Here is a 13,348-nt window from a genome sequence, read left to right as displayed (position 1 = left end):
AGCAAAAGAGGAACATAACCTGCTTGGCTAAATTTCAAGTCTATCAGAAAATTACAAAAGCAAGACAATATCATATCTTACAAAAACTTAGTGGAGTTCCTCCCCCCTCACAATGCATCTATATGAAACTGGGCTTTTGACGTCAAGTGTTTGAAATGGTTCAGTTTTTATTTAAGTAAAAGAACAAAAAAAAACGTATTTATTCATCTGTTTAACTGTGCTTTCTATTATCGGTCATATCCAGAATCTTTTTATTTCTTTGTCTTTTACTTGAATGGTCGCTTATGTCTTATATGAATATTTTCACAGTCACTGTCATGAGTTATATTTCAATTCAGTTCAACCTCTTTCTTCGCCAAAAATTGAATTAGATTGACTCATTCAAAACAGTTTGATTCTGGTCGGCTATAAGTTAAGGTCAAAAATGGAAGTAAGTCATAGGCTATTTTTGATTTTATTATATTTTTTTTTAATTTCATGATTGAAATCGTATAGTTGTTTTCCAGTAGCAATTACTAAGCTAATCTACTATTGGGGACGGAAGGAAGGATGTAGCTTGTTTTTAGTGGACTTCAAATACACTTTTTGGCGAGAACCTGAGTCCTAGGCAGGGGGTCACAATGATTTATAGTTAACTAAACCCACTCCTCAGCCCTGGGATATCTCTTTAGGAAGCCTGGAAGGGCCTTCCTTTATAATTGGAACTAACAATAAAATACACAGCCTACCCTCAATGTTAATGAAATCTAAAGAGCCTCCTACAAACTAGGCAGATCTCATAGCCAGGGATGTCAGTTGGAGGGGGCGGGGGTTTTTTCCTCAATATTCCCCTCCTGTTTATTTAAAAAACATTTTAGTGTATTCTCATTGAAAAATACCTCTCTAGATATTTTCGTTAGAAAAATTGAAAAACAGCAAAATTGCCCCTCCCATACCTTCTGATGAATAGATCCCCCCCCCGTCACTACAATTTTGCGCATCAATACCATTGGTCCTAAATTCCAAGAACTTGGACTATTATGAAGTCAAACCTGTTATGTCTGTCAATCAAACAACGGAGGAAATTATAGAAGAAAATAGATGACTACATCTGATTCTAATGTACAAATGACAAAATGGAAAAAAAAAAGGTCTGGAATTTCAGAATCTTTTTAAGCTTGATTTATGGAAGATATCCTTAATTGCATATTAGAACTTACTCAAATAAATTAGCTTCTAAAAACGAAAATTAGTTTGTAGTCGATAGCAATTTTTTTTTGGGGGGGGTCCCAATTTTTAAGGAAACGTCCTTATGAACGTAAAAATTCGATGAGTCGATCAATTGCAGTTATGATTGCCTCAGAAAAGTAAGAGAGCAGATATATTCGGTTCCAGTTCATTAAGTGAACTAGGATGCAGGAGTTTGAAGCTACATAATGTCCATTTCATAACGAGGATTTTATTTCTGGGGTACTGTGGTTCACCTCATTTGAAGAGGGGTCAGTCAATGGAATCAGCGTTTTTCATTCTCATGAAGTAGCACGAAACGGGATATCTTGTAAAACAGCTTATCTCGGAAGTTATGATTGAACTCTCAAACCTTGCCCCTGGCTTTAATTCTGTCTTTATAATATCCATGATTCTCGCGAAACAATATCCTAGTTGGCTATATTTTTATTCTGCTTATTTGAACTTTCGAGGAAACAGAGAAAAAAATTGTTGCTTTAATATTCTCATTGAAGTAACTCTAATAGCTTCTTTTCCCTACGTGGATCAGTAGCGACAATTGTATTTATTGTTATTGGTGGTGGTATTATTTGTTTTTAGTTTAGTGTTTTTTCTTTTTATCTTGTGCTGAGGACGCCTAGTTTGGATACAGGCGAAATATCCGCGTTATTTTAGTCTTTCCTCTCTACTGGCCGCAGTCTCGTTTGAGGTTTTTTTTGTGGAGTTTTATCTCTCTTTGCTGTTTAAAAATATTTGCAGAATTTTCGTCAAATTATCATCATCAATAATCTTGTATTAATAATATGCTTCAATCATGGCTAGATATGGCCTTAATACGTCCATCCTAAGAATAAAAGAAGTATCCTAAGAAACCCTGGTTTTTGGTCACGGGCTTCACAAAATTTCATATACAACTCGAGATACCATTCTTTTGGTAATTAACATTGTTTTGATATATGACTTGATACTTCTTTTAAGACACTTTTCATTTTATTCTGACTTTTTGATTATTGTCAAATAGGATGTTTTTATTCAAGAGTAAGCATGAGTTAGTATTTATCTTCCTGTATTAGCGTGAAAGCCGTATTTCAAGGAAAGGCAGTAAGCTGAGGGCGAGGGTCTAACATTGTTTCCCCCAGACCCCAAATTTTTTTATATTTTCGTTATAGTCTTTTATATTCTTAATATAATTCACCTAACTTTGGTCTTTTTTTTAGTTATCCCCTCCCGTTATTTTGCCCCATCCCATAAACTAAATCCCTGCGTGTATTAAAACAAAAATCACATCACCATTTTAGTATCATTTTGTTGAGTCATATACCGTATTCTCTTAAGATGTGCATTGCTTTGTTACCGTTAAAATCATTTCCAGTGCTTTTTTATTAAGGAATAAAGTCAACTGACTCTATAATTTCCATCTGAGATAAAAAAAACAACAAAAAACATAGGAAAACAGCTATAAAATGAGACACCCCTTATTTGCTCAGAAGGGTAGTATAAAAGGGTAATTTTTCAGAAAAATGATGTAAACTGCGGTTTAGGTGAATGTAGTGTAATTATATATAAATTATGTAAACGTAAAATAAATGATGTAAACTGCGGTATAAAATGGTAATTTTTCCGAAAAATGATGTAAACTGCGGTTTAGCTTATTTTAGTAGGAATTCATTTTTTGGGAAGAAGTCCAAAATACTTGTTCTATTTCTAATTAGAAAATACATACATTTTTTTTAATGGAAAAAACTTGGCTCATAAAAATAAGCAATTCACCAAAAGGTCAAATTCTCTTCTGAAGTTGTCGTTGCTGTGAAATTCTTTGTTTGAATCAATGATAAAGCATAATAAGTGATCCACCCAAGAACCAGTGCTCATCACTGGTCTAAAAAATACTTAATTAACATAGCTCGAAAAAAAAAGAAAGAAAAAGAGACATTCAGCCTTACTGCAATCCATGTCCAAAACCTAGCCATAAATGTATCAGAATATGAAACTAATTAACCCCCCAAGGACCCTTATGTATCAAAAATCCATAATTTGAGCGAAATATTTCTCTACCACTATCATTAATTTGGAAGCCCCAGAGTATACATCATTTCTCTAAACAAAAACCCTATTTGGAGAAGGGAAACCTGGTCAACCCCCTTTTCGAGGCTCATTAATTATGTGACCTTGCGTTAAAAAGGGTAAATTTTCCCTTTTGATGCGCACAGCTAAATTTTACAATAGTCTTCTCTCCCCGTTTCCATGAAAAAGCGGTTTAAATGGTATGTTTAATTTAAAAGCGAAAATATTGATAGAAATGAGTATATATTCGTATTATTTTTTTGACTTGGTATTCTGGTCAAATCTTCTATATTTGTGAGATGAAGACAGTATTCGAAAATTCAAATCATAATATAGTAACGTAAGTCTATTCTCCTTTTCCAGCAAAATCAACACCAACAAAAAACACAATTTTTTTTTACTCTCCTTTCAACATCAAATTCTTGCATATGATTTTTTTTATCTCATTATGAACCTACCAATACTGCCATGACCTTTTCCGTTTCCACATGTAATATGATCAATAATATCATCAAATGTTACAATCGAATTATCAAGATTTTTTCTTTTGCTACTAATGTACTTGCATTGTATACATATTCTTGCGTTATGTATGGGGAGGGATGGTGCCAATTAAAGAAAATATCTCGGGGGAGGGGGCAGCATATATTTTTCAAAACATAAAGGGGTGTTCATTTTTGTTTTTTTTTAAATTTTTTTCAATGTAATAATGATGTAATAATGTAATAATGATGTAATAATGAAATATATTGATACATCGTGGGTGGAAGGAGGTAAATATATCATCATTTTGAGCTGCAAGGTGTGCAAACAACTACACAGTTTGTAACATCCTATTAAAGCTTAGCCATTATCACTATATTTTGGACAATTTGATAAATCTATAAAAAAAAACTAAAAGGATATTTTATTGCTTTTAAACTAAACACCCAGCTTCTAATTATAGCTTTTTCTAAAGCACAATGCTAATTTGTTTTTCTATTTCTTTAATTAGTTGGAATTTCCTGGTAAGAAATAGTTTTGTTAGGTTCTAAATATTTTGAATCTTTAGCTCTGAATAAGCTATTGTTATTTTATTATTTCCTCTGAATGGATACTAATATTATTGATTATTTTTAATATTATGTTAATATGTTGATAATATTATTTTTAATATTCATCAAACAAAATCGGGTGCTAATAGGAGACAATTCTCGTTTAATTTTAAGAACTTTATGGCTTTACAGGTTAAATATTGTTTGTAATGGTGAAAGAAAATAAATTGTAAAATAATACACCTTTGGATCTTTTATTATAAAAGTAAATAAAAACTGTATCTAGAATACTTTCTTGTGCTACACAATAGCGACCAAATTAAAAGCACTAGAAACCAGCATTGCCAAAGATTTGGAATAAATTGTACAAGTTTTTTATTAAAACCGTACAATAAGCGATTAATCTGCACAATATGAATAGCAGGTTAAAAATTTGCCATTACAAGCAGAAAATTTTCAATAAACCAAAACATGAAAAGATATCAGATATCAGAGAGGAGCAAATAAAATTCAAATCTACCAAAAAATTTGCATTTTACCAAAAAACTTCCAAATCTACCGAGTTATACCGGAACCTCTCAATTGTACCGAATACAATTATAGAACATTGGCAATGCTGTTAGAAAATTTAGTTTTTATTTTAGCTACGTTTGTGCACCTGAGTTACAGAGACGTCATCTCAGAATTTCGGAGCCTATCATTTTTACAAGTAGTTTTGCGCTTAAAAATCTTACTTTTTAATACGTGTTTTACGAATTTGTAAAATTAAAGAGGAGGCACGGGCTGGGCTTTTCTTAAAGTGGCATTCCTATTACTGGAAAATACCTGCCAAAAAGTGTCTGAGGGATTGGAATTTGGCCGATTGGAATTTGGCCTCAGAAAGAGCTTCTCTTGAATTAAAAAAAACATTTAAAACAACAGTTACAAGGGTATTTTGGTTGACAAGCTCGAAATGCTTTAGGGCTTGCGCAAAGGAATGTTCACGTTCTATTTTTTCCAAAATTTCACGCATTTCTCACAAAATTCACCTGTTTGTTGTTTTTTTCCAATTTCTGCTCCCCCTTAAATTCAAGCCTATATATTAGTGCTCAGGATTTATTTTTTTACTCTGTATTCCCACACCAATAGTATTTTGAGTTATATTCCAAATAACGCATATAGGTTATGCAATATATGCGCGATTTTTCTCCGTGACATTTTTACTCAGTGTCAAATTCTGGGTAATCCGCTATTTATATTTCGCGAAAAATCCTCTCGTTGTATTTAGTTATTATTGTAAAAACAAATTAAATTAAAAGTGCTTTTGAAGCTCATTTTTCTAGTACCCGGGTTGGTTTATTCTGCCATCATGCCTTTTATTTACGGCTTTCATTGATCTTGGCGTTCCACACCAACGGTGTCCTGAGGGGGGTATATTGTTGAATAAATTTCTGTTTGACAACATTGTCAAAGGTGACATTTTCCCCATAAGATGCATGCTCAGCTTGGGCCATATTATACTCACACTTGGGGATAAAATCAAAATTATATAGGACTTGCATGTATGAATACTAATCCTTAGCCTAGAGAAGTAAGAATTTATGGTTTTTGGGAGAAGCTCGAAGTCAGTGAAGCGTATGTATTTCAAATATTAGTATCGGGGTTTTATCCTTAAAGAAAGTGGAAATTCCTAGACATTTCGGTATTTACATTATATTTATTTAAAGTGTATGTTAGTAAATTTACAGCAAATGTATCCAGGTATCTTAGTTGTTTGCATAGATTAAAGTTTTAATTTCTATAAAATCATAAGAACTTTATATTTTGCATAATTAATTGTTATTTTAAGTATTGCCCAAAAATGCGGATTTTGACTTTCCCTTCAAACCTACCAGGGATACAAATTGTTCGAAATAAATGAATAAATATTTTGGAACATTTTTTAGCTCACCTCGCGAAGACTGAAAAATTATCTGAAACTAAAACATCTTTTTATTTCTTGATCCAAACCGATTTGACCATTTTAACTTAGGAATGTTAAAATGGGATCACTTTTTGAATATACTGAAACTTTTGATTGGATTCACCATTTTTATTTATCATGAGCTAGGAACAAGTTTATTCTCCTGTTTGTTAAGAATGAAAGATTGAGACTAAGTATAACGTATCAACTTCCTCTCGTTGTGAATAAAGACAGGTTATCAGAATTAGTAAGCAAATCATCGAATTTAAAAAGAATTTAAAAATAAGGTGGTTCTTTCAGCTTACTATAGCGAGCCATTCTAATATTTTGTAAGTTAATTGTTGATTGTCATCCCTGTCTGTAGTTACTTTTTTTTCTCCGGTTACACCTTTTTTCTCTCTTTTTGTGAAGTGTGCATCTTAATATGGTTTCCTTCTTGCGATTGAATAAAAAAAATGCTTATATTTTAACTGAAAGTAAGAGGAGATTAAAACCGAAAACGAACAGAAATTATTTCATATGTGAAATGGGCTGTCCCCTCCTCAACGCCCCGCTCTTTACGCCAATTTTTTTTAATGATTTATAAATAGAGTCGTGAAAAAGAGTCAAACTTCCGCGTAAAGAGTGAAACATCGAGGAGGGGACAGTTTCATATACGGGATAATTTCTGTTCGTTTTAAGTTTTAATGTTGCTTCTTAGTTTAAGTTAAAAAAAAATGTTTTCTTATTGAATTTCTGAACGTTTTTGAATTAATGCAGGTTTTGATTTTGGCTCACCATACACGAATAATTAAAACAAAATTTATTTTACTTTTTTTTTTGGCTAAACGGCTTTTTCAAAATTTTGATCGGATGATTTTGAGAAAAAGGGGTTGGGGAGGTGGCCTAGTTGCCCATCAATTTTTTGGTTACTTAAAAAGGGCAATAGAACTTTTAATTTTATTTAAGAACATTTTTATTAGTAATAAATATACGTTACTAACGAATTAACTTACGTAACGAACCTCTATATTCGTATATTCTTATAACGTATATGAAGGGATTCGCCCCTCGTCAACACATCGTTCTTTGCGCTAAAGTACAAATTTTGTTCTAATTTTTTAAGATCGGCCCCTGAATCACAAAAGGTTTAATTCGAATAACTATCTCTTATGAAAGGACTAAAAAAACTTTAGCGTAAAAAGTTAGGTAATGAACAGGGGTTGAACCCCCTCATGTACGTAATAATTTCTGATCGTCTTAAGTTTTAATGTTGATCCTTACTTTCAGTTGAAATAACTTTAAATAATGCTGGGAAATCTAGCACCCCCTTCATGGAAAATTCCCTTCCCCCATGAAAAATCCCTCCATGGTAAGATCTTCGCACGCAAAATTTCCCCCCGACACCCAAACCCCACCTCCAGAAAAAATCCCCCCCCGAAAATTTCTGTATTCTTCCCAAAAACCAATACTATACGTAAACAATGGCTAGAGTTCACAACTTGTAGCCCTTCCCCGGGGATTATGTGGGGGATTAAGTCATCCTCAAAGACATAGTCCTTTGATTTTTCAACTATGTTAAACAAAATGACTATCTTAAATTTTTTTTGGGCTAAATGGCTTTCTCATAGTTTTAATCGGAAGATTTTGAGAAAAAATGAGCGCTGAAGGGGGCCTAGTTGCCATACAATTTTTTTTTCATCTAAAAAGGACACTAGAAATTTTAATTTCCAGCCCTCTCGCGATATTCTATGACCACTGGGTCGATACGGGAACAAATAAATACGCATCCATGATATTTCTTCTGGTAAAAAATACAAAATTCCTTATTTTTGCAGATAGGAACTTGAAACCTCTACAGTAGGGTTCTCTGATACGATGAATCTGATGGTGCAATTTCCATTAAGATTCGATGACTTTCAGGGGGTGTCCCCTCTCTTTTCGAAAATAAGACAAATATTCTCAGGCTCGCAACTTTTGATGGGTGAGACTGAAGTTGACGAAACTTATATATTTGAAATGAGCTTAAAAACCGGATTCTTTTGGTATCAAATTTCCGTTTTTCTTAGAGTTTCGGTTACTATTGAGCCGGGTCGCTTCTTACTTACAGTTCGTTACCACAAACTGTTTGACAAATGAGATGCATCGAGCTTTACCTCTCTGTGTGTCTTGCTATAAGTTGTTGTGCATGAATTCAATTGTACTATGTTAATTCAAATAAAAAATCCAGCGTTTTAGCGCCAATAATAGATCCAGTTGATAAGTTTTTGAATTAAACAGTATTCAACCTTCTAGCGATATAATTGACCGGTTGGAGTGAAGATCTTAGGCACACTTATGGAAATTAGACCAATATCCTTTAAGTTCTTCTCTTTTTCTAATTTTTAATGTTTTGAACATTATAAAAAATTTTGAAATTGAAAAATATTTTTGAGGTAGAAGCTTTAAAATCCGGTTTTCCTCGTAAAAGATACAAAGAAGACAATATTAGTAGACAGTATATGGGATATAAAAAAATAATAAAAGGCACACACGAAGGCGAAATAATAAAAATAAAAGGAAACTATTCTTGAAATTAGAAAAGAAAGAAGCTTCAAAATCCAGTTTTGCCATCTGTATGAGAAATCTGTCCAAAATACGTAGATGATATTAATAAATACTCAGATAGTATCTTGAATCAGTGTTACCAGATGTCTGGTTTAAAATTGCACCGCCGTAAAAGTGAAAATACGCCGAAACCACTATCTTTCTAGTGAAAATGCATCGAATGAATTTTCCCCAAAAATGCGCTGATGTGAAAATGCGTCGATTTGAGAAATTCAAAGCGCAAGCCGAAAAGGAGTTGCAAAATAAGCCCCATCTGGTAACTCTGTCTGGGAGTAAACTAGTGTTGATATGTGCTTTTCAAATCTTGCCGTTTCTGTTTTTGCTTTTGTAGTACAAGTGCGATGCCGAAATAAAAGAAAGACGTTCCAATATTTTGTATAATCCACAAGCGTGACAATGATGTGGCTATGGCATAACTGAGAGTTTAAATGCTAGTGTAGTGTACTTTGGGATACTATTAAAATTATCAGTTGCACAAACAGTAAAATGATGATATTTGATTCTAAATGAATATCAATGAATTAAACACATTTTTTTTCTTCATGAAAGCAAGCTACAAAATTTTGACTAGAATCTTTGATTACCATTATTATAATTATAGGCGGACTCTCAAAAAATCTGTCAAGATTACCTCCCCCCAATCCTTTCGAAAAGGAAATTAAGAATAATATAGCACCAATAATTGATGGGGCATTCCTGAGCACTTGGACGCGGTATTTTGAGATAGGGCTCGTCGTTCGCTCCCCTTTTCCTTTGCGGAAAAATTTTCGCTTTTAGCATTCAGGTGTCCAGTATCCTTTTCTTCCATCCAAAAAACCCCACCCACCACCTTCAGACCGGCTTTGGAAAGCAGGACTTGTCCTTCAAAAGAGAAGAGAGAGTCACCCACTAGGGGCTAAGTACGATTGACCTTACCGACTATGAATTTGCAGCCATTCCTGCACCGCCGGTTTGGACCTTAAGGGTCTAGTGCCGTCTTATTTACTACTACTTACTACTTTAGTCCTGGCTGTGTCTTTCGTAAAACACCCCGCCACTCGTTAGGATGGTCAGTGCCTGGAAAGTGACTGAAATTAACAGCAATAGGACCTTATTTGTGCTTACTACTCTCGGGGACACCATGAGAAGGTTGTCACCACTATCCCCTAGAACCATAGATTCAATACAAGAATAAATATGAGGTAATATAGAAAAATCATTGCGATTTCATTGCAAAAAAAAACAGTAAGAAATTCAAAAATTTGGCTGACTTTTTTGCCGAAATGCTCGCATATTGTTTGAAATATAGATTCTATTGATGCAAAAAGTTTCAGATCAAACCACTTTGTTTTTCCTTTTATGCATGTGTGGTATTTTTTAGGAAGGGTATTTTTCGAAATTTCGAAAGTTATCTCCCTTCTATAAAGTCTCGTCCTATGAAACTGAAAATTTTAGCTCTGGACTATGTAAAGGTTGCATAGAAGCTTTTAAATTTTATATGAAAATTTTCAAAACCATTTAAAAACACTGAAAAATAGCAACATTTTACAATGGCTGCGATTTAAATTTTGAAGTTGTCCCCTTGTAAAAGTCTTCCTAAAAGTATTGCTTTTATTTTATTCTCCTGTAGCTAATATCAAAAAGAATTTTATCAAATGCTTTGTTTGTTTTTTTAATTAATACTGTCAAGGTAAGAAAATCTATATCCCAGGCTTTACTTATAAAACATCTATTCGTGGAGATTATTTTTGTAACTGCATGTTATTGTTGCTTTGGGACCATACGTGAACCCCTCATTCAGCATCAACACTAGATCAGTGGTTCTCAAACTAATTTTGATACTGTACCTCTTTTTACCCACAAAACATTTTAGGTACCCCTTCTCAGTTACCGGTACTAAGTAAACTGTAGTTAAAATATAAATGAAATTCCCTGTCCAAGAGTTAAAGGGTTGTTTTATTTTTTGGCTGGCCGGCCGCGTACGACCAAAAAATGTTTTCATACCCACGAGAGGTACGTGTACCACAGTTTAAGAACCACTGTCCTAGATGTTTCATGGGAGTATTTTTAGTCGATGATTCCCGGTGATGAAAATTATTTTTATGGTTTTGTGCACGATTTTACTCCAGAGTTGACTCATTTGAAGACAATAAAAAGTATGAGCCCTGAACGGAACATAATAAGAAAAAAGTTCAGTTTTCGTGGTAGTTAATAGATAAAAGAGGTCTTTTACATTGTATGACCCCTTTTCAAAACAACCTGACTCCCTCTTGGGCTCCAGCTCTTTGGTCTCTTTTACCGCACGATCTATTAGAATATGTGCTCAAAACATTGATTTTGCCAAAACAAAATCAAGTGTTGGCTTTGTCCAAATGATAAATAGGCTAAAATGAAAAATAAAAATTCTTCACTATAATATATTTAATTGATTTCATTTTTACAGGGATTAAGAGGGAGTAGATTGGCACCAGTAAGCATCGTGTTCTGTCTCCTGCCATTTATAAGGGCTTTAGAGATGTATCCTGGCTATCAAAATGATCCTGTCCCCTTAGATAGTCCAATGGGAGCAGCCGCTTATGTTCTGCCAGACACACATAGGGAAAGCCGCCAGCTGAATGAAATTCTTCCTCTTGTAACATCTATGATGGGAAACAATGACAATGGCATTAAAATTGCTTTAGCTCCTTTAAACACACCTCATCATGCTTATGCAGCACCAAGCTTCGGCCCCGCTATATCATACGCCCCAGCTTCAGCATATGCTCCAGCCCCAACATATGCTCCAGCTCCAGCATATGCTCCAGCTCCAACATATGCTCCAGCGTATAGCCCGCCCCCAGTTTACGCACCGGCTACCCCTGTTTATTCCTACGCATCACCCAAACCTACATATACATATGCATCTCCCACTTATAAGCCTCGTCCAGCGTATCAGCCCACTTATGCATCTCCAACTTATGTACCACATGTTTATGCTCCGCCCGTATATTCAGCACCGCCTGCCTACGCGCATCCAACGTATTCAGCTTCAAGCTACCCTACAGGCGCTCAAATAGTTCCAGTGTTAAGCACAGGTGGCGGTGGCAATGACATGCTTCCACTTCTGGCAGCCGCTGTTTTAGCCAATAGAGATACATAGATGGAACACTAAATGAAAACTATGTTTGTTACTGTTTCATATTTTTTGTACTGAAATAACAATACAAGTCAAATCTTCGAAAAAAATGATTTTTACTTCTTTGTTTTACTAGTGTATACTTTACCCTGCTAAAAATAAGAAGAACACCGGAAGTGGAATATGTCATAATTCTGTATATGCATCCATGATTGAAATAGTAAAAGTAACTAATTTTCGCATAGAAAGCGACACATTGTCTTTTCATGCCTCAAAAGTTTTCCGTTTCTTTTTTGCACTTTGAAAATAGTGCTTAGAATTTATGCAATACACTAAATCCCTATCTTAGGGGTAAGCCAGGTCACAGAGAAGGCTAGGGGAATTTAATTCCATCTCCTACCATTCCCCTAGTAGAGGAACAAGCATAAAAATTACAAAAATGTGTAACATTTTGGGAAGAAGGAAATATTTCTGACCAAAGAGCTATATCAAATCTTTGACCATCTCTGAGAGAAAACTATGAGGATTAGCCCCCCTCCCTGGAGAATTTTTCCAGAAACAATGTAGAAAAAAGATGGCAAATCGATGACATGGGTTTAAATGATCATCTGGTAGAAAATACGTCTTGAATTGTGAGCTTACATGCTTCATTAGTTAGTGCCCCTAAGTGGATTTTAGAATTTACTGGAACAAATAAACCTCTCAAATACTATTTAGCGATTGATGACCAAAAAAAACTTCCATTATTTTTGGTTTTAATACTTATTTTTTAGGAATATCCCTTTAACTGTATAAATTAAAGAGCAAATCAAGTAGCTTAACCCCAAAAAATTTAAAAAATATGACTTGTTCAGATTGACTCCTGAAAGGTTCAAGTTTCTTTTGAGAGATGAGACTGCAAAGAAAAAAAAAGTTATTGTCGTCAAAGAGTAGAAGAGTCAGTGGAAATAAAACCTCCAGAAAGAGATACAAGGAAGGTGAGCAGAAACGGGACTGAATTTTAACTAAGCTTGCCACTCTCATCAGAATTGTGGTTAAGGGACATTCAAAGTGAGGTTTCACCGATATCGAGGCCTGGCTAGCGCTAATTTGAGCCAATCTGATTCTTTTATAGAATTTCCTGAATAGTTTTCTTTCCTTTTCATGATTTTTTTCTTACTTACTACTTGTTGCCTAAAATTAAGGAGGAAACATTGATTAAAAGTGTCATATTTATAAATACTGTTAAGTAGTCTATTCCAGATATAGATCTGACCAGTAGCAGTTTTAGGCATCATAATCTGGGGAGGGGTCGGGGGAGCAAGGTATATCACAGTATGTGTAAAAATCTAAAATAAAAAGAATTTAGTGTCACATGTCAGAAAAAAGGGAGGGGGTAGCTGCCCCCCTGCCCAAGCCTAAAATTGCTACTGGATCTGACTG

The 13,348-nt window shown here is 34.3% G+C and overlaps 1 protein-coding gene across 1 annotated transcript; it reads left to right on the top strand.

Moving 5' to 3' along the window:
* Positions 1 to 295: 295 nt before the first annotated feature.
* LOC136026889 (uncharacterized) lies at positions 296 to 11,981 on the top strand. Its single transcript, XM_065703698.1, has 2 exons — positions 296 to 430; positions 11,255 to 11,981. The coding sequence occupies exons 1-2, from the start codon at positions 425 to 427 to the stop codon at positions 11,948 to 11,950; spliced, it is 702 nt and encodes a 233-aa protein (XP_065559770.1). The 5' UTR covers positions 296 to 424; the 3' UTR covers positions 11,951 to 11,981.
* The last annotated feature ends 1,367 nt before the right edge of the window (positions 11,982 to 13,348 follow it).

Source organism: Artemia franciscana, chromosome 1 (genome assembly GCF_032884065.1).
Source record: "Artemia franciscana chromosome 1, ASM3288406v1, whole genome shotgun sequence".
NCBI classification, from domain to species: domain Eukaryota; kingdom Metazoa; phylum Arthropoda; class Branchiopoda; order Anostraca; family Artemiidae; genus Artemia; species Artemia franciscana.
Note: the sequence above shows the minus strand (reverse complement) of the source record. Positions and strands in the feature narration are given on the sequence as shown.